The sequence below is a fragment of the Drosophila novamexicana genome, unplaced genomic scaffold (assembly GCF_003285875.2).
Source record: "Drosophila novamexicana strain 15010-1031.04,08,12 unplaced genomic scaffold, DnovRS2.1 tig00000193-arrow-pilon, whole genome shotgun sequence".
NCBI classification, from domain to species: domain Eukaryota; kingdom Metazoa; phylum Arthropoda; class Insecta; order Diptera; family Drosophilidae; genus Drosophila; species Drosophila novamexicana.
The window spans coordinates 4,196,180-4,220,052 of NW_020824787.1; the positions used below are offsets into that span (position 1 = coordinate 4,196,180).

At 38.5% G+C, this 23,873-nt stretch overlaps 3 protein-coding genes across 4 annotated transcripts; all 3 read right to left on the minus strand.

Moving 5' to 3' along the window:
• Positions 1-6,332: 6,332 nt before the first annotated feature.
• On the minus strand, positions 6,333-7,135 carry LOC115758774 (dynein light chain 1, cytoplasmic). The gene is made up of 2 exons (XM_030699540.1): positions 7,013-7,135; positions 6,333-6,950 (listed from the first exon to the last, which is right to left on the minus strand). The coding sequence occupies exon 2, from the start codon at positions 6,915-6,917 to the stop codon at positions 6,648-6,650; it is 270 nt and encodes an 89-aa protein (XP_030555400.1). The 5' UTR covers positions 6,918-6,950; positions 7,013-7,135; the 3' UTR covers positions 6,333-6,647.
• A 356-nt stretch (positions 7,136-7,491) lies between these two features.
• On the minus strand, positions 7,492-8,246 carry LOC115758773 (dynein light chain 1, cytoplasmic-like). Of its 2 annotated transcripts, XM_030699539.1 has the most exons (3): positions 8,165-8,246; positions 8,011-8,065; positions 7,492-7,931 (listed from the first exon to the last, which is right to left on the minus strand). In XM_030699539.1, exon 3 carries the CDS (start codon positions 7,904-7,906, stop codon positions 7,637-7,639), a length of 270 nt encoding a protein of 89 aa, XP_030555399.1. In that variant the 5' UTR covers positions 7,907-7,931; positions 8,011-8,065; positions 8,165-8,246; the 3' UTR covers positions 7,492-7,636. The 2 variants fall into 2 exon arrangements, with proteins under 2 accessions (XP_030555399.1, XP_030555398.1); XM_030699538.1 differs by lacking the exon at positions 8,165-8,246 and having other exon boundaries at positions 7,493-7,931; positions 8,011-8,131.
• Positions 8,247-22,339: 14,093 nt separating this feature from the next.
• Positions 22,340-23,422, minus strand: LOC115758686 (putative odorant-binding protein A5). The gene is made up of 2 exons (XM_030699429.1): positions 23,115-23,422; positions 22,340-23,061 (listed from the first exon to the last, which is right to left on the minus strand). Exons 1-2 carry the CDS (start codon positions 23,415-23,417, stop codon positions 22,576-22,578), a joined length of 789 nt encoding a protein of 262 aa, XP_030555289.1. The 5' UTR covers positions 23,418-23,422; the 3' UTR covers positions 22,340-22,575.
• Positions 23,423-23,873: the final 451 nt, after the last annotated feature.

Genomic DNA, 23,873 nt, shown 5'->3' on the forward strand with positions numbered 1-23,873 from the left:
TTAAGAAAAAAAATATACAATAAATTTTTATGTAGCTTAGGAAACTTCCAATATCATTTTTTTTTTTATAATTTTCATATTCCTTTTATATGGGACCTCTTTGAAAAATAGAAAAGAAGATTGGTAATGGCGTCTCCATGGTTACATTAATATCTCTAGTGCCACATTTTTGTCATTGCATTTTTATCCTCCTTCATCCTCCGTGTCTTTTTACTATTCTGCTAATATAACTAGAAGTAACTTAAAATATTATTTTTTCTGGGAATAAAGAGAACGTCAACCTTTGGATTCCAGCCTAGACAATCAAAAGACAGCCTCTATATTACGAGTTGTTTTACAATGGGCAGACAAACGCTGACATGTGTCAAAACGAAAGGCGCACAATTTATCAAAAGTAACAATAAAGCAAACAAAAAATATGGCAAAAGCACACAGATACTGATACCCACAGATGGCTGCCCGAAACTTAAATACCCTGTCGGAGCTATCATATAACAGATATATCATTTTAAATGGGACTTTTGAAAAGGTATCATCAATCTCTATTACATTTGGAGACTACAACACTGCATCTTAGTCTATTCTATGCCGTAGTTCTCCAAATATGGCACAACATGCCCTTTAAGAATGATATCGTATGCACAGCATCCAATCCAAAATCTAACAAGTGAACTGTGGGCAATTGTTTAAAGCGTGCAATGGAAAGCAAAGTTGACAGACTAGAACCAAAACCAAAACCGAATCCGAGTCCAAGTCAACTCAAGGGAACACTGACAATGGTCAGCGACAAAAGGAATACAGAGAGAGAGAGAAAGAGAGAGAGAGAGGAAGAGAGAGAGAGAGAGAGAGGCAGAAAAGAGCCACAACTAAGAGGAAGATATTCCCAAATTCACACAAGACAAACGGATTCTTATAAATAGCAGGGAATAGCAAATGAAAAATTGACGCCCACTCGCCTCCTATGTGGGTTGGCTACCGGCTGATGGGTCTGCGGTTCGTGGGGGCAACACTTGGCTCCATTCATCATGCCGAAAGCGATGCAAGTTTCCGGCTCAGCTTGAGAAAGCGCCAGAAGAAGCCTTCTGACTGCCTGTCAGGGCACGGACTGTCATGCGATTATTATTGTTTATGTGTGCGATAATCTAGTGCATTGGCTTCATGACAATGGCATGGGCTACCCTTTTATTTTTGGGCGGCATGAGTAATATCAGGGAATTTAATTGGACTGAATTCTGATGCAGATTCAGGACAAATTCTTATATGGTATGTATTCAAATTAGCAAGCGGTATTTAAAATTCCTTCAACATTTGCCAGGAATTCGCTATCACTAAAATCTCTCTATCTATCTTATAGCCCAATCTAGATATATCAATTCATAAGACACTCTTTCTTTTAAAAAGAGCGAGATACAACATTAACAACTCTAACAAAAATTAGAAGCCAAGCAAAACGGTTTCAAATGATGCATATTCCTCTAGGCTCTAAAAAAAAGAAAAAATAAATTAAACAATAATTTTTTGAATTTTTTACCAAATATTTGGTATTTATATTTATATGTCAATATAATTATGAAAATAATATTTATAATTATATCTTGATAAATACCGTACATTCATATAATACTATATATATATATATATATATATATAATTATCATCAATTATTATATTTTTATTTTCTACAGAGTGTCTATTGTTAAGATTCGTAATGAAGAGTGTTTCAACTTCGACTAGCTTGACATTTTTTGTTTTTTGAATGTGTTCCTTTTTTTTAGTTATATGTTAAATTGCGCAACAAATGAGAATTTTCTTGTTTAGATTATAATTTTTGTTGTTGTTCTTTTTGTCAGTTTTAGTTTGTGTGGTTTTTGTTATTGCTGTGTTGCTTCGTTGGTTTCTGCCCTCAGCCTGCTTCTTGTTTATGTTTCATTAAGTTTTTTTTTCTGCGTGTGTGTTAGTGTGTGTTTTTTGTCATTGTCGGAGTCGACTGTTGCTGCAGCTGCATCTGTTGGATACTCACACTCGCACTCCTCTCTGTGTCCACTGACTGATAAAACTAGTCGCAGTGTTGACTTTGGACCTGCTGTGCCCGCCTCACCCCTCCCCCTGCGGCACCAACCGTGCCCCTCTGCGCACAACCGAACCGCTTGGCTTTGTTTGTTTTTCACAGTAACAAATTAACAACAACAAAAATAATAATATAAATAATAATAATAATAAGAGCAGCCAAAGGCAAAAAACCTAACACATGTGCGTGTGTCAGAGTGTGTGTGTGTGTCGTGTGTGTGTGTTTGGTTGGTTGACTTTGGCTTTCTAGCTTTTTGCCTGACCAAATGCAACAAAGTAAAATGCAATTACGCTCGTATCTATGGCACTTGCAATTGTTCTCGTTTTTTGCACTGTGTGTGGCTGACTGTGTGTGTGTGTGTGTGTGTGCCTGTGAGTGTTTATTTAAGTCATGTTGTGTAATTTTATATTGAGGTCAGCACTGCTGACTGTAATTTTTAAAAGTTGGCATTTTGTTTGACCCGCACACAGCTCAAAAAGACCAAAAAGTTTCGGCTGCTCCTTTTGTGTGGGTCATGGAAATTGCTCGCATTGCATGCGATTTCCCATATGGAAATTGGCCATCAAATGCATCTCTTTAAATCAAGCATTTCTTTGTTGCGCTGCATTTAAGTAATTTTATTATTTTTCATTTAACTCCATTGAACATTGCTATCGCTAGTGGGTTTCGGTCTGGCTCTTAAATGTTGTTGACACTGTACGGTTGAAAAGTTTTCTATGAATTTCTTCTTACTCTTTAAATTTTAAATATACTCAAGTTCATATTGTAGCTAAAAGATTTAATATACCCATCTATTGGTACATCCGTCTGTCTGCATCTATGCACACTAGGACGGTCAAAAGAGGAACGTTTTTATATAGTAAACTTTTTTTTAAAGATATCTTACTAAAACTTGGCATTTCAAAGTTTGCTATATATTTGCAAAGTATTAGAAACATCAGACCACTTTATGATATGCTTGCTATATAAGCGGTTAAGAACTTGTTTGTTTATCAAGACTTTCCTCTTTTCCTGGTATTTCAAAGTTCCAGAATTTTGAATTAGTCAATATTTTTCGACAAGTCGTTTAGAATGGTATACCATTGTAATGAAAGTATTCCAAATATGAATTTTTTGGCATTTTATTTCAAACTAAACTCGTGAAGAATGGCATTAAATACAACAAATGAAAATTCACATTTTTTTTAATTTAGAACTATTTTCATTCCACAATATAAATATATAATAATCCAAAAGGTATTTAATCCACAATAAATAATACAAACATTCCATTGTTTTTGAACTTGCATTCACTTGAAAAGAGTTTCGAGTATTGAACTAACGAGTCTTTTGCCACTCGCTACTTGTCGCAGCGGAGTGTGGCAAGTGCGCAGACTCAACAAAAGTCGCTCTGTTGCTCATTCAGCTCAACAGGAGATAACTCCAAATGGAGCCGTCCAAACAGCTGCTGGACAAGTCACCTCAGACTGGGTAGATTGGTAAGGCGCCTGCTTAGTTGGGGTCAGAAGTCTTACAGAATTGGTTGGGCCCATGGAGCCAACAGACGGGCAGCTAGGGGGTTACTAAACAAATGACGATTTCACCTGACTTGCAATATGATTTCTTCTTGTTGTTGTTTTTTATTTTTAATGTTAGAACATAAAAAATTACCATAAATTGACAACGTAAAAATATTAATAAAGCACGCTTGAGCGCGTAAACCTGATTGCGAGTCATGTGCGTGCGTGGCACTTAAATTTTTATGGGCGCAAAGGATTTTGTTGAGCATGGCAAGCATTTCGACTGTATTTAAGCGCCGCATGAAATATGCATGAGACGCTGTCTGTGCCAGGACAGAGCTCGACAGCAATTGAATTGAATTCATCGTATGCATCCCATATATCGAATGCAGCTGTCCAGCGACAACAATGCGACAAGGCCAAAAGTCGTCGAACCGTGAAAGCGGCTCAAAGGACATTTCCAACAATTTGCATCTGTTTGGCCGCTGGCAAACATTTTCATGTGCGTATTAAAAAAAAGAAGAAGAGTACATATTTCCACGGCATTGCAACTTTATTAATAGTATTGTCATTGGCCCAGCTCCAGCTCCAGCGCCTGCGGCTAGTACGTGCGCTGGCATAATTACCCGACTGGCGACATCCTCTGGCCGGCAGTGCAAAGGTCCTGCTGTCCGAAAATTGCCAATCGCCGAGATAATAAAAGCACATAAATGCGAACCGCGTGCGACGACCAGCAGCAACAATATTTTAATTAACTTAATTAAGCCATTTTTATTTGCCACGGTCAGGTGTTAACTCACACACACGCATACAACAAAAACAGCATGCGTGCATTGTTTACCTTATGATGCAGCTCGATACACAAAGATTAACTCAAAGGACTTGATCGATGTGCGGTTCCAGCATCTGTGAAAGCAAATATTCGTAATATATGTTCGACTGGCAGCCACACTGTGAAAAGGGCTACACTGCACAAAAACTATTATATGTTGTACCAAATTTCAGCTCTGCCTTGCTGATTGTTATAATAACTTGACTTAACCCTGGGCAGAATAATGTAAAGAAAGTATATTTAGCTTTTGCTTCCATGAGAAACGGATTATTTTATGCGAAATGTGACTTTCTTATCTTAAGGAAACTCATTTCTACAATTTTTTATTTGTAAAGTATTTTCAGTTATTTATAAACGCAAAATTTTTAATTAAAATTAATATATCTAGCTAAAAGTCAGTAAACTATCAACTATCGAGGTTTCTTGGTACTTTTTTTTTATTTATAATAAATTGAGGATATACAAAATTTCCTTAAATATCAATTTTTCTCGCAGCCCATCTTTTGAGTTGTGGCGTTATTCGTATAAAAATTGAACAAACTGATTTGTAAATGCCCGGCTTTAATATTGATGTAGGTATCTATACTTTGAGAGAAGGCGTAAGCTATTTCCTTGCCCAAAATGCATTGCCAGTTCTGTAGCCCCAATGACTTTTCGAACTGTTTCTTGATGGTTTGTGTGACAAATGCTTTTTTGTTAAAGTTCGGCTGGGCCTTGACTATATTGAGTGCTGACTTTTGCATTTCTTCTGGCATATTGGTTTTCTTAATTACAAATGAACGCGGTTTGAATTGATTAGGTCTGGGTCTGGCTTTATCACCAAATATTGAAGTTTCCACATGCAATAAAATATCTTCGTTACTTTCAATATCCCTTTCAGTTTCCTCTATAGCTGTGTCCAGCTCCAGCGGATCCAGTAGCTGTGTTTCATCATCAAATGAACCGTGGTTGAATTGATTTGGTGTGAGTTTGCCTGTAGCGCCCAATATTCTAGCTTCCAGTTTCGATAAAAGAGCCTCGTTTCTTTCAATATGCCTTTCCGTTTCCTCTAAAGCTCTGTCCAGCTGCAGCACATGGTTCGCTTGGTTCGCTTCCAAGTTCGAGGGAGGAAATATTGCTAATGTCACACTTCCAAAGACCAACAACATAGGAAGTCTCAACATATTGTAAAATATTTATTTGCGTTGATGGATCTAGAATTCTGTACAAGCGCAAGTGCAAAACGAAACTAAATCTTGGCAAGTAATTCACAGCTTAATAACTGCCATCGACCTTATCAGCAGCAACTATTTATTTCAAAATTGCAAATTCTTGGCGTTGAAGACTTGATACTCTAGGATAAGTATTAATTGCTTTCAGTATCGTCAAGATTTTAAACCAGATACATATGTATTGGTTTTAACCTATTATTAGACATGGATTAAAGATAATTATAAGTATAAACCAAATACAAAGCAAACCTGATTATATTTATATTTTTAAGTCGGAAATACCCATCGCAATAGCATAGCATGATTGTACTCTCCCCAACGCCAAACACTTTATCAGCTTCGATGCGGTGGTTGGTTGACTCGAACCACATTTTTCAATTGTATACATACATTTATGCCGATATAATTATAATATTATAAACACAAAAATTTACCAAAATCTTAAGTTTTGACTGTCGGCAGCATTGATCTTCAGCGATAGCTCAAGCATCTGTTGATAGTAAAATTCTAGAAAAGCATATCGACAAAATAATAAAAAAAAAAAACAACATGTTTTTACATTTTATAAGTATTAAAATGTAAAAATAATTAAGAATATCGAGCAAGAAGTTCCGCGAATAATTTTTCAAATAAAATTGATACAAGCTCAATCTCATGGAAATCTTATTGTTACAGCGGCTGATCACAGCTCGAGAGATGATGAAAACAACTAAGATTTGTAGCTGATGTAATTGATTTAATCCATTTCGAAAGTTGTGTGAATTGAAAACTAATGTAAATTTAATAAACGCGATTGTAAGTGTGGGTTGCTTGAGTGAATCGGTTTTATACAGCGTCATGCCACTCCATTTGCTCAGTGTTGCAAGATATAGAAGATTCTAACAGTGTGCCATTTCAAATCAGAGTTCTTGGTGTGTTGTTGATATGGAAAGTGGATGGAGAAGGGGCTACAACAACGAAAAAGGCGAACTGCAAATGTTTCGTGTGTGTGTGCTGTGTGTGTGTGTATTGGAGTGTGTGTAGAATTGGGGGCTAAGTTAACCGCTCTTGAATAACAATATGGCCACCTGTCCCAGGTAAAAGTAGATGAAGTGGCGCGTCTCATGTGTTACATACGATCCAAAGTTGCGTCCGACAATGCAATGCCAGGTGGGATTGTACTTCTTGTCGAACTCCTTCTTGATGTAGGCCGCAATGTCCTTTTCAATGTTGTACTTCTCCAGGGCCTGAGTAGCACAATCCACAGCATCCTGCTGCATCTCCTCGCTCATATCCGCATTTTTGATGACTGCCTTACGATCTGACATCTTGGCGCTATAGTTTGGTATTAATCACCAGTTCTACGGGAGTTCGTTCGCTTTATTAACATTCAGATTTGTGGTCCCTAGGCACCGGCACTTACATTGTGGTCGTTCTGACTATCAAAATATCCAGCGAACGCCGATTTCGGATAATTTTGTCACAGAATTCTAATTTTTAATAATAAGCAGGCATTAGTTTAAATTTGACTGATAAATCAATTGTCTATAGATGGAGCAGCATGAAAAGAGTGAAGGCTGCTCGAGACTTACGCACAAAATTAATTCCCTAATTTAATTTTTGCACAATTTTCACTAAATAGCCTTGGCAATGACAGCTCCACTGAAACGTTGCCCTAGTGTTGCGAAGCGCTGAAATCTAGCATATGGCAACACTGGCAAAGTTCCAGCGTGCTTTTTTTAACAATCGAACTCTCTATGATTTGTCCTTTCATGCCAATTTTTTTTTTGCTGTTAACATATAAATATAAATTATCCCGCAAAGTAAAACAACGTAATTATAAGTTAAAAAGTAAAAGTTTAATCGCACAGAAATTTTATTGAATTTTGCTTTTTGAAAACTATTTGTGTGAAAAAGAAAATGTAAATGCAACAAATATACATATGTATGCTTCATCCAGAACGTGTTTTATTTCAGGTAATTGAGTCTATGATTATGATTTCTTCTACAATATGAACATCTATTATGGTAGCCTACATTTGTCCGATTAACCGCTCTTGAACAGCAATACGGCCACCTGGCCCAGGTAGAAGTAGATGAAGTGGCGCGTCTCATGTGTCACATACGATCCAAAGTTGCGTCCGACAATGCAATGCCAGGTGGGATTGTACTTTTTGTCGAACTCCTTCTTGATGTAGGCGGCAATGTCCTTCTCAATGTTGTACTTCTCGAGTGCCTGTGTGGCACAGTCCACCGAATCCTGCTGCATCTCCTCGCTCATATCCGCATTTTTGATGACTGCCTTACGATCTGACATTTTGAAGCTATTTCTTTTCGGTTATCTGCGAATGGTTTTAGAAATTGTTAAGGGTTTAATGTCAATAGTTTAATGGCGCAAAAAAGCACAAATTGCTGACAAACCTTGTGGCTGTTTTTACTCTCAAAAAAGTGCAGTGGAAGTCACAGAAACACCAATCTGGAAAAAAAATTTGGTCGTCACAAGGAAAAATAGGAAAGTTTTGAAATGTGAGATTAGTTTATTTTGACTTAGAAATCAATTGATTCGAGGACTTACGTAGGCAAACAATTCTCAATTGGAATTTAAATTTGCTACGAGTTTTCGTTTCAATTTGTCAGGAATTTTTGTTTGTTCGGCGAAGTAGTCGTTGTGGCAGCACTGCCAAAGCTGATATATAACAGATTTCTGTTATCGATAACTCGATAGTATTGCAATTAAATGAGCTTACGCTCTGACTGCGTTCTCAATCTTTGCGATATAAAAATAAGCACGCTCCTAAAAATGGTTGATAAATTGCACGCCGGAATTTGCACTTACGACGAAATTTCATTAAAATGTATTTTTTTTGGCCGGACACGTGATAAATGCAAATGCGCAAGGCAAAATGGAAAACTTGTTAAATTCGATGAGACATGCAATCGCGGTGCACGTAAAGGAAATTGAATTTTAATAATAGCATTTGTGCAGCTAATCAAGTAATGCAACTAATTTACGGTCGCTCTTTTTTTAGCCTTTACTGTACGTGGACACGGATCTAAACACGAACCAACTGGAACCAACTGTTCAACGCCCGATTCAACGACAACATTGCGAACAAATTTTGCCTGTTTTTTAATGAAACGCTAATTTACGGCACACACGCAATCAACAACCAGCCCATTGTCCGGGTAATGCTTATGGTAGTTACCACATTGCAGACCATTGTTAAAAAATAATAATAACAGCTAGATAAGTAAACACGCATGAATGAGTCCATTTGGAGTCCGATTTGTCCCGATTTGCCCTGAAATGCGTAATATAGTATATCGTTTAATGAAGTAGAAAGTAATTTGAAATATTGCGGCATCTCTATGCAGCAAAGATAATTTACAAATTCTAGCAACTATGTTTATTGTCAATTTGTGCTCAGAAATTTAATTCAGATATTTTGGCTATTTTGCGGCATTTAGCAGCACTGATTATCTGTCTATGCGTTTAACTGTTCCGTTCTTAAGATTGAGAAGTTCAAGATTTTTTAACCATTCGTTAAGCATTTCAAGTTCAGTACAGTTTTTTAAGCTTTTCAAGTTCAGGGCAAAAAATAATGCATATAAAAATTGTATTTTTATTTTTAAGCTATTTAATTTTTATAAAAATTTCTGTACATAAACTTAACCGGCTTATTACATATTAACTCGCCAATCTGTGAGCCTATATGTGTTGGAACTACGGAATTTGGTACGTAATTCCAATTAGGATAGGTTACTTTGCAAACACATTTTTTTCCTTGCCTATATTATCTGTTTAAATAATTTTCAAGTGCATTTTAAATTCACTTAGTCATTTGTATTGTTGTTGTTTTCACGCCCATGGCCCACTTGGCTAGAAAAGTGCAAGAATGCCAAAAAGCCAAATGCATATTGAACCTACTCAGGATGTTGCCAAGTAATGCAGACAATGCAAAAATGTTTCTTCTATTTTTTTGCGGCACACAAAAAGTTGCGCTGGGAACAAAAGTTTTTAATCCGCCGCATGGAAAACTTTAATCGAAATGGTCGAGTGGGGAAACTAAGTCAAACTTTTCAAATTGATATATCAAACATTCGATTCGTATGCCTTTGCCTATTCCCGAGGTGCCTCTCTCTTTCTCCCTAGTCGTGAGTGTGTGTTCGACTGTCTCCTCTTGCGCAAACATTTTGACTGTCACATGCCAATTGCGTGTTGAAATGCATGCAGGAATTTAAGCTGAAAACTTTTCCCACCGGCTGTGATAAATGCAAATGCCAAAGTTTTGCCCATGCTCAACACTCACACAGACAAATATGTAGATATATGTTCTATCTATATAAAGTTGCATTTTAGTTTGCACGCCTAAAAAGTTGACAAAAAAGAGCGATTCCATTTGCGAGTGCTCTAGAAATGTAGAGATTAAAAAGCCTGAGCTGACCTTTTGGCACGCCAGCAAGCAATGCACTTTAGAAAATCCCGTAGTGCACTTGACTGTTGCGTAACTACAAATCCAAAACGTGACTTTGTTCATTTTTGTAAACATTAACAACACTTTTTCACTTTTATTTATTGTTTGTTCTGTTTGAGGCAGCTTCAAGTGCCGCTTAAATAAAAATTAATAGCGACATTTTGTAAAGCAATTCAGTTTTAGTCGAATAGTTAAATAAATTAAGTATAGGAGTCTTTTATTTAACATTTTAATATATAATATATATGTAATACTTATTATTTATAATATATTTTAAATATGTCTGACCAGTTTCGCATTACGATGCCTTTTGAACTTTTTGACATCGCGATGCTAAGTTTTTGGCCAAAAGAAAAGACATTTGCGACCCGCAGTGCATCTTTCGGAATGAAGTCCGAACCAGAACACTGAGCGGACTTTTATAATTGTATATTTGTAAGTAAAGTTTTGCTTAATAAATAATTAAATATTTCAAATATGCATATGTGGACTATTTAAGAAGGCATGTGTATGAGTAAATCAATAAGTTAGACATAAATATTGAAACGCCACACCTAAGTAAGCGGCCTTTATAACTTCGTAGGGTATCGTGGCAGCAACTTTTTTGATTCAAATGTAGTATATATAAACATAAAAAAAATTAACTTGTTTAGGATTGCCAAGCACATAGTAAAAAGTTATGACCGCCAATGCAATTGTCGTGTCAGCAGCAACAGGAAAAACCCGACAACGAAATTCAAATAATTTGATGAAAATTTTTAATTAACCAACGCTTGTATGAATATTCACTGGTTGCTTTTAACACTGGTTTTGGGCGTTGCCCACCGCAAAACGCAAATATAGCAGGCGAAATTAATTTGCCCAGTGCAAATATGCAAAATTCTGTGTGCGGTGTCATAAATTTCAGCAGTGAGAAGGCAACTCAACTCAACAAAAACCCAACCAAGCCAAGTAAATAACAAAAATTTTTCGCTGACGCTGTGCGAGTGCGAGCAAAGTCAAACAGAGTCCAAATATAAACACACACTCGCACACATACACACACACACACACACACACTCGGGCAATTGCAGTGCAAGTCATCAAGCAGTCGGAGTTTCAGTTCCAGTTGCCAACTTGGTCTCAGTCTTCATAACCCAATTGCCACAATGAGGCGGCTTCAGCTGCTGTGTGGTCTTTCCAAGAAATTTCACCTGCCATGGCAACCCTAGACAAAAGCTACGTCAACAAGCACCTACACCTAGACACACACACACAAGTATACGCACACACTGAGTGTATATGTAGAAATTTAGTGGTATTATGGCCGGCTAGCTTACGAGTAGTTGACGTCTATGACTGCCAAATACTCGTACTGCCACTTGCTGTCGTCAGTGGCACTCTGCCACTGGCACTGCCACATCCAGCAGCAGAGTCAGTCGCAGTTGCTGGGAGTTAGTTACCCAGCGGGCGCTGCCGCTGTCATAAACAATCTCATTTTGGTATTCAAGAAACCCAGTGAACAAATTGTTGCAATAATTGCAAGCAAAAGTTAAATGCAGCCTAGGGCCTTGATAGCTATGTCTATAATTATCTTAACTGCAATTACTTTGTAATTAAATATAAAAAACAACTAAGTTATAAAATTATTCAAAATTTTCTTATAATTGTTATTACATTTTCTATGGTTTTTGATAAGTCTAGACGGTGTCAGAAGATTGCATAATTTGTATTATCTAGCAAACATTATTTTCTAATATTTTTAAAGATTTTCTATTTCATTTGTAAATCTCCGTCCTCGTGATATTGTCATTACTAGTTTCTAGTGAAGTCAAAGAAAATGTTTTCTGGGCAACTAAGTGCTACTGGCCAGTTGCATGTGTATGCGAATATCTCTGTGTGGGTGAGTTTGTGTGCGTGTGTCTGTGTGGGTCTCTGCTCATTATGCATAAATTGTCGCTGCGAAAATTTGCAGCGCTAAATTCTGACAAAGTTAATGGCATTATAATGCCAAAACGCCGCTGTCTGGCTGCCACAGAGTGAGAGCGAGAGGCACAATGTGTAAGTGGGAGAGTCGGTAGGAGAGGGGCAGAGCTGTTGCAGTATTAGCCAGCGGCTTTCGGTTGCCCGTTGAGCTGGCAGCTGCATGAAGTGCTGGTGCTGGTTGCCGTGTGGCATGTTAAAGCCATGAGTTGTTACCAAAAACTCTGTCGATTATTTGCAGCCGGCGGGCGGTGTGATGAAGAGGGTCGTTTTCGAGGCCGTTGCAAATGACCCTCGTTTGCTAGGGTCCAAACAACAGGTCAGCTAACAGTTCTGACATTGGACTACATGGGTCACAAATGTCAGCACAAACACACACACTGACGGCTTTAACTTGTTAACTTGTTGCCAACTTTATCGCGAGCTGCTCGCATGCGCTTCAGCGCCACAGAACATGGCTTTGATGCAACAACCACAGCAACTGCAACAACAATAGAACAAGTACAAATACAATCGCTGCTTGGCTATCGTCTCGGCTGTTGTTGCTGCCGCTGCTGCCGCTGCCGTTGCTGCTGCTGTTGTTGTTGCTGGTGTTGCCGCTGCTGCTGCTGTTGCTGTTGCGTTGTTCACTTCCTGCACACGCCGCACGCGGACGCCACCGCAAACTTGCGGCAGCGCCCTGTTCTCACTTCCGGTTTCCGGCTTGCCAGCTACTAGTTGGTTACTGTTAACTTGTTTTGATTTTTTAATGGCTCGCATGACGGCAGCAGCAAAAACGGCGGCAACAACGACAAAAACAAGCTCAACAACGGCGACAACATTTATGCCTTCCATAAATTCTTGACTTAAAGCAGCTTCTAAAGTGGAGTCGCTCACAAATTAAATCTACATTATTTCTGTTAACGTTAGTTAGCGCATACAAATCTGTAACAGAAGACGAGCCTATGCTCAATAACAATTTCTTAGATTTATGTTAATTCATTTATGTTAACTTTCGTACCTTTGTTATTGGCTATTAATAATGATTAAAGTATGTTAATGCGAGTTGTTAACGGTTAGATGAGTTGAAAGAATTTAATCATAATTTAGTGTGCCTTAACTTTTACTTTGATTAAAATAAATCTTTGCTAATGTATTGTATGCCAGACAGTTAACGCCAATTAGGAATCTTTTCTTCTCTCTAATCAAACCTTGAAGCTAGTTAATCATGCCGAACTGCATGAATTAACATAAAAGAGCGCACAAAGCTCGTTTGTTGTTTGTTAAGTTGTAAAGAAATCAAGTTAGGGGCTAGTTATGAGCCTGAAAGGTTCTCCTGTTTCAAGCACGAGTTGCGTGACTTGTGGCAAACAATGGCAACGAGAACAAGGAACAATCGAAAAGGTGTTGCCTAGACCAAAGGACACACCACAGTGGGCAGCTCCTGTTGAGCTTTTGTCATGCAAATAGCTCAACAAGGCAGGCGGACCCCCAAAGACAAACCCACGATACAAAATTAAAAACAAACAGCAGGCAGGCAGACAAGTTAACAGTGCTTACCTTCATATACAACTCAAGCCCTCCCTACCTGATAGTCGCCTGCTGCATGCCACATCCATGTTTCACATGCAACTTGTATAGTCCAAAAATAAAAAAAAAGGAGAGGAAAACAAAGAGCTGCCAACAGCAGCAACTGGCATTTGGTTGACGTTAAAAGGAAGCACAAGTCAAGACAGAAAACTTTTGTTCCTCTGCCTTCTTCTTATTATTGTGCTTGTGCTTCTTCTTTGTGGCATTGTTGTTGCTGTAATTGCTGTAACAATTGCCGCAGTCCGAGACTGAAACGGAGGCCTGCACAGCCGTCAATTTTAATTACGTATGCAATTTATTTATTACCTTACCGGAAATATTGTGCAATTGTGTGTTGGCTACGCCTTAACGATAAACAGAGAGCAGGGCAGGGCGAGAGGCAGAGAGAGAGAGGGCGAGAGAGGGGTGACATGATTTAACATGCGGTTATCAAGCTATTTTTCATTTCACAATTGACTCTTGTCATATGGGCCAAGGCATGCACAACGTACACTTCCTGCTTGGTCTTTAACATGCAACTGATTTTCAATTTTATAAAATAAGAGCTTCGTTTAACCGAGCTGCTTGCTGCATAGCTCTTGAAAATTGATAGATATTTCAATTGTTTATTTATGAATTAGCCAGCAAATCGATTTTGGAATTTAATTTGAGTCTGTTTTTATTAAATGTTTCAATTCACATTTCAATTTATGTACTATGAGCATAGACACTTTTATTTTACGGGTTTTTAATTCTTTTATTCTTTTCTAGTTGTTTTAGTTTCCTCAATTCTGTTTTGTGCGGCATTCGTAAACGTTTGACTGACTGTTTTGTATATTTAGTATGCTAAGATTTCAAGATTCGGTTGCCAAAGCTAAAGCATAATTCGACTTATACATTGTTAAACACTTTAAATATAAATTACTTTACAGTTGAGGATATAAACATACTTTAAGAGCGACATCTGGTAAATCCTTATGAATTAGGTTTCTCCTAGTACAAATGTATCTATATAAAGGAATGCCGTCAAAGCTTTAAAGCCATATACAAATGCTTTTTGTTGTTGTTGTTGGTATTATTTGGCAGCATTTTTGTTGTGGCATTTGTAAAGTGATTTATTTCGAGAACAACAAAAGTTGAATGGCCATTTAGGAACGGGCGCACGCGTGTTTTTTGTTGCCTACTTTTGAGCGCTTTTGACGCAGCACGAACAAAATTTAAATTTTTAATGCTATTTCGCGTAATTTGGCAGTTCGTTAGGCATGTTAAGAGGCACACACACACACAGCCACACAAAAAGTCGCCGACTCATAAATATGAAAAACAGCCAAAGAAAAAAATAAACGAAGTGCCGCATTTGCGGTCTGCCTGTGTGTGTGTGTTGGACGGTGCGTATGTGTGGGTTTTTGGCGCTCTTTATGAGTCACATGACACATCGTTATGTTTTGTTAATGGACTCTCGCACAGGCTCATAAATGTGCCGGCAGCAAGACAAGAACAGCAATGACAATGGCAACGCCGCAAAAGCACATCAAATTATATTTAATTATTTAAATCATGTTAATTTGCATGCATTTAAAAGATGCCTAAGATCTAGTCGCAGCACGCGGCGTATGCGCAATTTCAGCATTAAAGTGCGTCTAAGTGAAACGCAAACACGCACACCCGCGTGCAGAGCAAAGATGAGCTTGTCTGCACTTTTGCTGCTGCCTCTCCCCCCCCCCCCCCCCCCCCCCCCCCACTCATCCGCAAAATGTCGAAAATGTAACTTTAAACTGGCAACAACGACAACAACAACAACATCAAACTGGCAGCGCCAACTGCATGCGTGTGTTTACTTTACGTTAATGAAGTTGTGCGCCAACTGGCCCGGCGGCCATGTGACAGTGTGTGTGTGTGTGTGTGTGATTGGGATCTCCCTTCGCCTGGGCAGGCAGACAGCTTAGCAGCAGCGTGGGCCCAGGTAACGTCAATGGCAACGGTAACGGTAATGCCATTGCACATAAGCGCAAATGAAATTCGAAGTAGAAGTGTCTGTGGAGGCGGATTTCGAAATGGGAAGTGCCAATGGAGGCGAATGTGCCAGCACGAGCAGACATCAATGTCAGTGAGTCTTCTATGCAATTAGTACTTTTGTTGATTAAGTCGCAAATGTATGTGTGCGTGTGTGTGTGTGTGTGTGTTTGGGTGTAGGCGAAATTTCTGTCTGTGCAGCACATTTTTTTGGGGGTGCGCTTTTGACTTTGTAATATTCAGCTTTGACAAAGCGAGGCAAAATTATAAATTTGTAATGGGGACCAAAACAGGGAACTGTTGGCAATTTTAAAGAAGAAGAAAATATTCTGATAAGGATGTGAATTGATGTCTTCTCAGCACGGTCTTAGCCTAGTTAAGTTAGCCATAAATCGAATTTTTACATATTTATGCGTTTGCGATTCTACTGAAATGTTTTAACTCTTTATTGAAAATTCTACGACGTCTACATATTAATACAAAAGGCTTAGAAGGTCATACTTGGAACAAATTAATTGCTGAAAAATAAATATCAATAATTAAAATAATATAATATAGTACAAAAATAATAAAAATTTACAGTTTAAGTTAGTTGTATTAATATATTTTACCGTAAGTTGATGCCTGGTTATAATGGAACATGCTTTTTATATATATTTTAATATTTTTTAATAATTTGATTTTGAAAATAACCAATCATCTTAACATGAGACTGTGTTGGTCTTCGACTAACTATTCAATACATTACATACCCTTTTTCATAGATTAAATATGCAATCAATTACGAAAAAAGCTGGGAAGACTTAAAAACCATTTCTCAGCGGCAATTGCGAGCAATAAATTCCAATATAATCAAAAGAAAAACTCAAGACAAGGCCTCGTTTCTTCTCATGCATACGAAATGCGCTCTCGTCATTTATGCGCCGCTTGAAATATGTCAATCCTTTGTCATTTTATTATTTGCTGATGTTGCTGCTGTGGGCTGCATTTGACAAGCAGGGCAAAGGAAAAGGGCTGGCAGTAACCGTGCATAACAATTTGACAACCGCTTGTTTCCCGCAACGGCAAACGCCTGCCATCTAAACAGTTACTTTTTATTGACAACTTTGGAAATTGTTTTTACCGCAACAAAACACCCACACACACCCACACGACACACAGAAATGCCATGCCCAGCTGCTGTAGCTGGTTAGGTCTTTGAGTGGTCGCCGCATTTCCAATCATTTCCGCAGCCTAAAGTCGATAAGGTAACATTTTTGACAACAAGTTCGTGATTTTCATGCAAAAATGTAGCAAAACAAAATGGCAAACTCCTCCCCAAAGAACCGCCAGCCAGCCAGGGGTGTTGCTGGTGGTGCTTGGTGGGAACTCTGTTGCTTATCGATTTTAAAATTACATAGGTCGCAAGTGTAAGAAAAGGAAACACAAAATTAGCAGCAAGCGCCGCCAAGCGACTCGCCCTTTGCAACAAAAAATGTAGCATACTTTTTCGGGCAATTTGAGAGAAACTGCCATAGTAGCCGGCATATTTGCATGGCACACCCAAAGCTAATGTTTGTAATGCTATGCCAAGAGCAAACATTAGCCAGATAGCTGGCAAAAGTGTGCACACTCTGTGTGTGGGTGGGTGGGCGTTGCGTGATGTGGAATGGAGGGGTAGCAGCTGGCTGGCTAACTGCCGGCCTGGCAGGGCAAATATTTTTAAAGGCTTGCATTGACTTTTTGGATTTATGCGTCCACAGTTACCAGCCCCAAAATACAACCCCAGCATGTAATAAGTCGGCTGCTAGCTACATTGGCGAAGGGTGGGGGCGGGTATGGCACTGCAAAAATATCGTTACAGCTCCAGAAGTCAAATATGCTGCCAAAGTTATTGATGGGCGCACGCAGCAAGACAAATTTACTTAAATCTTTTTAATGTTTGCACATTTTTTACACTTTCCATTATTTTTTTTTTCACTTTTTATTTTTTCAATATTTATAAATATGTTTGCCGTATGCCAACTTATACTTTTTTCCAGCCTCGACTGCCTATTTTTCTGTTATGCGTTTGATTAGCCACATAGATCATTTTGACAGGGGCATATTTTTGAGGCCTGTGCATGACATAGGGGAAAATTAATAGGAAATGGGGAAACAACTTTCCCCAGCTGTCGACTGAGTTAAAAAGGGAAACGAGAACCTAATTCTTGGCTAGCCTAATAATATTTGCCATGGGATCGACAATGACATCATGAAAGTTTTCTTGTCAAAATCAGTTTAATAAAATATTTGGAGCTCTTATGAAACGGAAATACGTAGACTATAGGTGCAAACGATTTTTTGCAAAATTTGAGCCAGGCTCAAAAGTAATTTTTAATGTCGGAGTTAATTTAAGAATTTTACTTAAGAAGTTTTTTTATCAACTGCTACAAATTAAATTTAAGCAAGATTTTCTTTATTTTATAAAAAAAGAAAACAGATTTTAGGCTAAAGTTAAGCAAATTTTATTTAGAACTAAGCTAAGACTTTTAGTCACATAATAAATTTTGTTCAATTTTAGTAAGGCCTTATTACAAAGGAATAAGAAACTTAGGATTGGCTTACCCATGTCGAAATGCCGTGAGCTTCTCTTTAAGTTTTTCAATTTAAAATGTAAATAGCGGGCAATTAGCTTGAAAACATGGCTGGTTGCGGTCTGAAAATTTTATGCCGTCACACACACACACACACACGCACGCGCGCATACTTGCTCACAGTTTTTCCCGTCTGTCACCTGGCATCAATGCCCCCATGGAGGCGTCGCCGCCATTGCCGCCGGCGCTTGGCCACTGCCACCGAACAATGCAGCCAACCGAGCAGCAACAGCAGCAGCGGCTGCAGCAACAACGGCAACAGGAAGCATTTGGGGCAGGTGGGGCAGCACTAGGCGGCACCGTGTGTTGAGCCACCATTGTGCCTTTTGAGCGGCGCATTGTTGGCCATTTTTTGCTCTATTTTTTTCCTTTTTTTTCTGCTGTGCAGCCAGCTGCATTGTTGGCGGCGTGCAGCGCCGAGGATCCCGCTGCCGACTTGTTGCCGTGACGTTGCCACTTGGCGTCCATTCGCCACTTGCCTTGTAATGAGTTTGCCATTTTATTTTATTTATTTGCCCAGCGCTTTGTTTCGAATGCGCAACGCACGGGCCGATAACAAAAAAAAAAGAAGCGCATTTAAAATTAAAATTAAATAATGATTTAAGTGCGCCGCGAGGCTTTGTCTGTTGCCAGATCCAGAAAAGAGCTAGAGCTGACATCAGATGCAGTCATTGTTAGGGGTTGTTGAAGTATTTAAGATGGGGCATGAATGTGTATATTTCAGCGCAATAAATTAAATGAAGCTGGGATAAAATAATATAAATAATGAAAAAAGTGCAAAGAACTTTAAAATAATAAACAAATTTTTAAAAAGAGAGGCATTTAGCTTGCAATGCCCCATCAATATCTTACCACAATAGATGAAAAAAAAATCATAACCTTAGAGAGCTCGCACACATGTAAATTAGTTCCAGTTTTATTGGGTAATTTAATATTACGATTAATATTTAAAATGCTATTATGTTATGTACATATGCGTGTTTGCATATATACAAAAATGCATGCATACAAATATGCGTAGATATATATGCAGATATGCATACAAACATATATGTACGCTTGTATAAATTTATGAATGCACATACATGTTTATATTTGTATGCATGTTTATATTCATATATATAAGCTTTAAATGCAAATACCGATCGGAGGGTAAGCAAAAAAGTTGCATACAAACGTTTTTCGCGATTCTTCCACACATGGTGGAATTTCCCGAAACCCCGTCTTAACGTGCATGTTCATCAAATAAGGTAACAACCGTGAACATTTCAGCTTCTTAGCTCTTACGGTATGGGCTGTGCGTTGATCGCCAATCAGCCAGACAGTCAGGACAAACAGTTTATAGATAGTGATTTACTGAGATCAAGATACAAATATTAATAGAAATCTACAGATTACATTCTTTAGAATTTGATTAGGAGATGGTCAGATTTGCCCGTAAAACTCTATTCCACTGACCATGCCTAGACCTAGACTGACATATACAGAGAGAGAGAGAGAGAGAGAGAGAGAGAGAGAGAGAGAGAGAGAGAGAGAGGGAAAAAAAGAAACACGGTTCGAGAGTCGGACAGTTGAAGAGTTGTTTTTGTTATGGTTATTGTTGTTGTTGGTGGCAAAAGGCAGAAATCAAATTACAATTTCAATATGCGATGCGTACAAATGTCTGTTGGTGTCAGTTTGGCTTTCAATGTGAACATGAAGTTTCAAGTTGATGTTTGGAATTTGTGCGGGTATGCGAGTATGTGTGTGTGAGTGTGTGTGACTGGCTGGCGGGTACATTTTGATTTGAGCCCACAAAATGGATTTCTTGCTGCTGCAACTCTCCGTTTGTGTCTATGTGTGTGTGCCTGTCACTTAATGGAATTTATCACATTTTAACTGTGTGACAGAAACGACAACGTCAGCAGTGGCAGCCCCGACTGTGCGGGCGTTGGTTGAAGCATCCTAGTCCAGCTGCTGTTGCTGTTGCTGCTGCTGTGTCCTGTGCTGTGCTGTGCTGCACTGTCCTGTCATTTGCTTGGCTTGTCAGGCATGCATTTGAAATGTTATTCAATATGCAAGTGCAAGTTTCGCATATTGAACGCTTCCAAGTGTCACAGTCATTGATTCCAACAATAAATAATGCAGGGGCCAACAAGTGTGCCGGCTCTTTATTTATTCAAATGCAGCTCAGTCTCGCTCCCTTCCCAGCCGCCTGCTAGCAATTAAAAGCCTACTCATCAGGCGGCTATTAAGCAAATGTAAATGCAGCCAACTATCAACAACTGCCTGCGGGGAGTTCAAACTTTGTGGCAACTTAACGAGTGCGACGACGATTATTAAATTAAAAAGTGCAAAAAACTTTTCCCAAAGATGAAACTTCTTCTTTTCTTTTTGAATATGCTTCATTCTTTCTTTCTCTTTCTTTTTTTTTACACTGCTACGCATAGTTTATTATGCGAGGCAAAAATCTGCTGCAGCAAATTTGTCACATGGGATAAATAATAAGAAGAAGCTTACTTAACTTTTACACAGCATGTGCCACAGGCCACAGGGAGGCGACGTCTACAACTACAACTACAACAGCAAGAGCTCTGCTACCTCGGGGATTTGTGACTGAGCTTCAGCTGTAGATTACCCATACGCCATGTGCTACGAGGGAGCATTCAAAATGTATGAAAACTGTGACCAGGCCAGCTTGAAATTAGTAGTAGCACTTTAAATAGGTCGTTGCTGCTTATCGTTCAGCGAGTTCGCAAAATGAATTCAAAAGAGAGTTGTATAACTCGATAGAGTTGTAATGAAAATTTTATTTGAAATAGATTTATAAACATATCTATATATATATACATAATTTTTTCCGGGAACAGGTCATTTCTTATTACCTATTTACTATAGATCTTTATATTATACAAAATATTATATTATAGAAAATAAGTTTTTTCTTTTATGACCATGTTAAGCCCAGCGATTGTCCACACCTCCTTTAAATGCCCTTTCTGCTGCCCTTTCAAATATTTTAATTTATTATTGTATGCGATAAGTATATAATCCTTTTGATGCTTCCACAAATAAGTATGCCCCAAAAAGGAACTTCATATGAAGTTCGTGTAGTAAGGCTTCACATATTTGACCTACATAAATTGAGCTTAAATTTAAGTGATAAGATGTATAAAGTCTGCCGGTCCACTTTCACTTGGTTATTGAGCTTATATTGCGTTATAATGGACTAGCAGCTTGTGTGCAGCACATGAGCTGCCTTTGGCCGTATCGCAGAGCCGAAGGAGGCCACTAAATATGTCAAAGTGGAGGCAAATTTATACACAAACTGATAAACAAAATCAGGAGAAAAAAAAAAAAAACAAAATACTTCTAAGAATAAAATGAAAACGACATTTTAGGCTGGCTGGCGGCAATGCTGCAACAATTGCTATCTTGACATTGTCATCTTTAGAGCTGGGAAATTGCCATTGCCATTGAAATTGGCTCCGTAGCCGGCAGCCCTGGGTACAAGTCGTGGGTCTTGAGTCTGTTTGTTGTTGCTTTTGGCACGCCTATCAGTGGAATTGAATCAAATTACCTTGTAATCTTAACCTTAAGGTTATTTGCCGTTTGCCGCAAAACGCTTTGTGCCCTGCGTTTAGTTACTATTTGAGTGCCCCAACACAACACCAACATCCCCTCATATACCCAAGCCCAAAGTTGACTTGGCAACACTTGACTCTCGCGTTACACAGACTCTTGTTGGCGTTGCACCTTTAACACTTGTTTCCCGGCGGGGCGGGCCTGGGCTCTTGGAGGAAATATAAATGGAAATCTAGCATTACGTCTTATCACGATTGCAAAGTTTAAGTGACTTTTCTGCAAGTGCAAAGCGATAGCTATGCTGCATAGTTGTTGTTGTTGTTGTTGATTTTGTTGGCGCACTTTGAAAATGTAGCAAGTCAATCAATGTTGCTGAAGCGTGCGCTGGGGAGGCTTGTAGCAGCTCTAGGTAAGTAAAAGTTAGTTAAATTTCGATTAGGCGACTGTATCTAAAGCTCTTAGCCTGAAGTTTCCTTTACTTTATGAGATGTTTATAAGATGGCTCGAATTGGCTTGAGTCAAGTTAAATGAGCTAAATGTATTTTTATTTATCATTGAACAATTTTCTGTCGTTTTTAATTTGGTTTTATAAGCTAGAAATATAGGTTTACAAACAAAGCAAAACTTAGACCAATCTCGGAGATTTTCAAAACTTGTACTTAGGAAATGCTATTGTAAAACAACAAACAGACATAGACATGTGCTTACTAAATTTATTAAACAACTATTTTATGTATGATTTATATTTTAAGTATAGAAACCCAGTACCACAACTTTCACAGTTTTAGCAGGCGTCACACTATTCGCCCTCACTCGCTCACATCGTACAACATTTTCATCAATTCCGACACATATTCATCCCACTTGGACTGAAATACATTGCCTGCACATGGAGCGCTCATATCGTATTTCTGTGTAAATTTCTCCAGATCAAAATTGCTATGATCCTCGGCGTTCTTCAGATCCATTTTCTTTTCGTCGAAGTCCAGTTTACCCGACTGCCTATAGACAAGTGCCACATAACGCAACAGGCCGCTATCCTTGGGCGGCATTGGGCCAAAGTACTCGGATATAGCCTGACCTTTGGCCACATCCATGCCGGGTACATTGACCACCAGCCAGTGGAGCCACGAGCGGTATATGGGATACTCACGACTGGGCGCATCGGGACTGAGCATAATGATCGTATAAAAAGATTCCGAATCGCCATTCCACTCGAGCCTGGGCTGGAATTTCAGTTCTGTGGGGGTGTACGTCTTACCCTCCTCAATTTCCATTCCATTCTCAAAACGCATCTAAAGTTTTGGCCAGAGTATAGTTAAGTTTTGGTTAGGTGTAAATGGCTTACCTTAAGCAGTCCTTGCGGCAGTTCCTTGAGCACATCTGGAATCACATCCAATTCCTTCATAAGGCGTCGCACGCTCAGCTCCTCTTGCTCGGCCCGAGTCAGGCACAGGACGCACAACAAAACAACGTAAAATGAATTCATATTCAATGCTTTCGACTTCTGGCTAGAACGCGCAGCTTTTATAGCGCCCGAATCGATATTACTTGGCACTAATCGTCGACTCCAATTGTCAGCGCAAATATAATTAAGAAAATTGAGCGAACAATTTGCAATCATTTGTGTAACTTGTGCAAATATTTGCATTTATATTTTTCTATGTGCCGCACAATTTGTATAATTTTCCAGCCGCTTTTGTTGTCTAACAAATAAAATTAAATTAGGGCATTGACACGATATAGGGGTAATAAGTACAAATAATTTGTGTCAAATGGCTTTCATTACCAAAGCACATTTCTACTAAACTAATTTAATTTTGTATTTTGTATTATTACAAAAAGAATAATAATAATAGGACTTTTAAAGATCTGAACTTTGCATTGAGCAGTTACCCATTATAACGTAATGGAAATATTAACATGATATTTTGAAAAACTCTACTTTTATGAAAGGAATCTGTGAAAAAGATTGTCTTGTCATCAGAGCTGCAAGCGCCAAAAATGTAATTGGGGTTTCAGTTTACGGTTCGGTTCGGACATACTGGGCATCTTGGCTTGGTTCCAGTTTTTATTCATAGTAATATATCAATTGTAACTTCCAGTT

Coding starts and splice junctions, on each gene's coding strand:
- LOC115758774 (XM_030699540.1), bottom strand. CDS start 6,917: ATGTCAGATCGTAAGGCAGTCATCAAAAATGCGGATATGAGCGAGGAG.
- LOC115758686 (XM_030699429.1), bottom strand. CDS start 23,417: ATGCAAATATTTGCACAAGTTACACAAATGATTGCAAATTGTTCGCTC. Junction 23,062..23,114: donor TGCCGCAAGGACTGCTTAAG/GTAAGCCATTTA, acceptor CCAAAACTTTAG/ATGCGTTTTGAGAATGGAAT.
- LOC115758773 (XM_030699539.1), bottom strand. CDS start 7,906: ATGTCAGATCGTAAGGCAGTCATCAAAAATGCGGATATGAGCGAGGAG.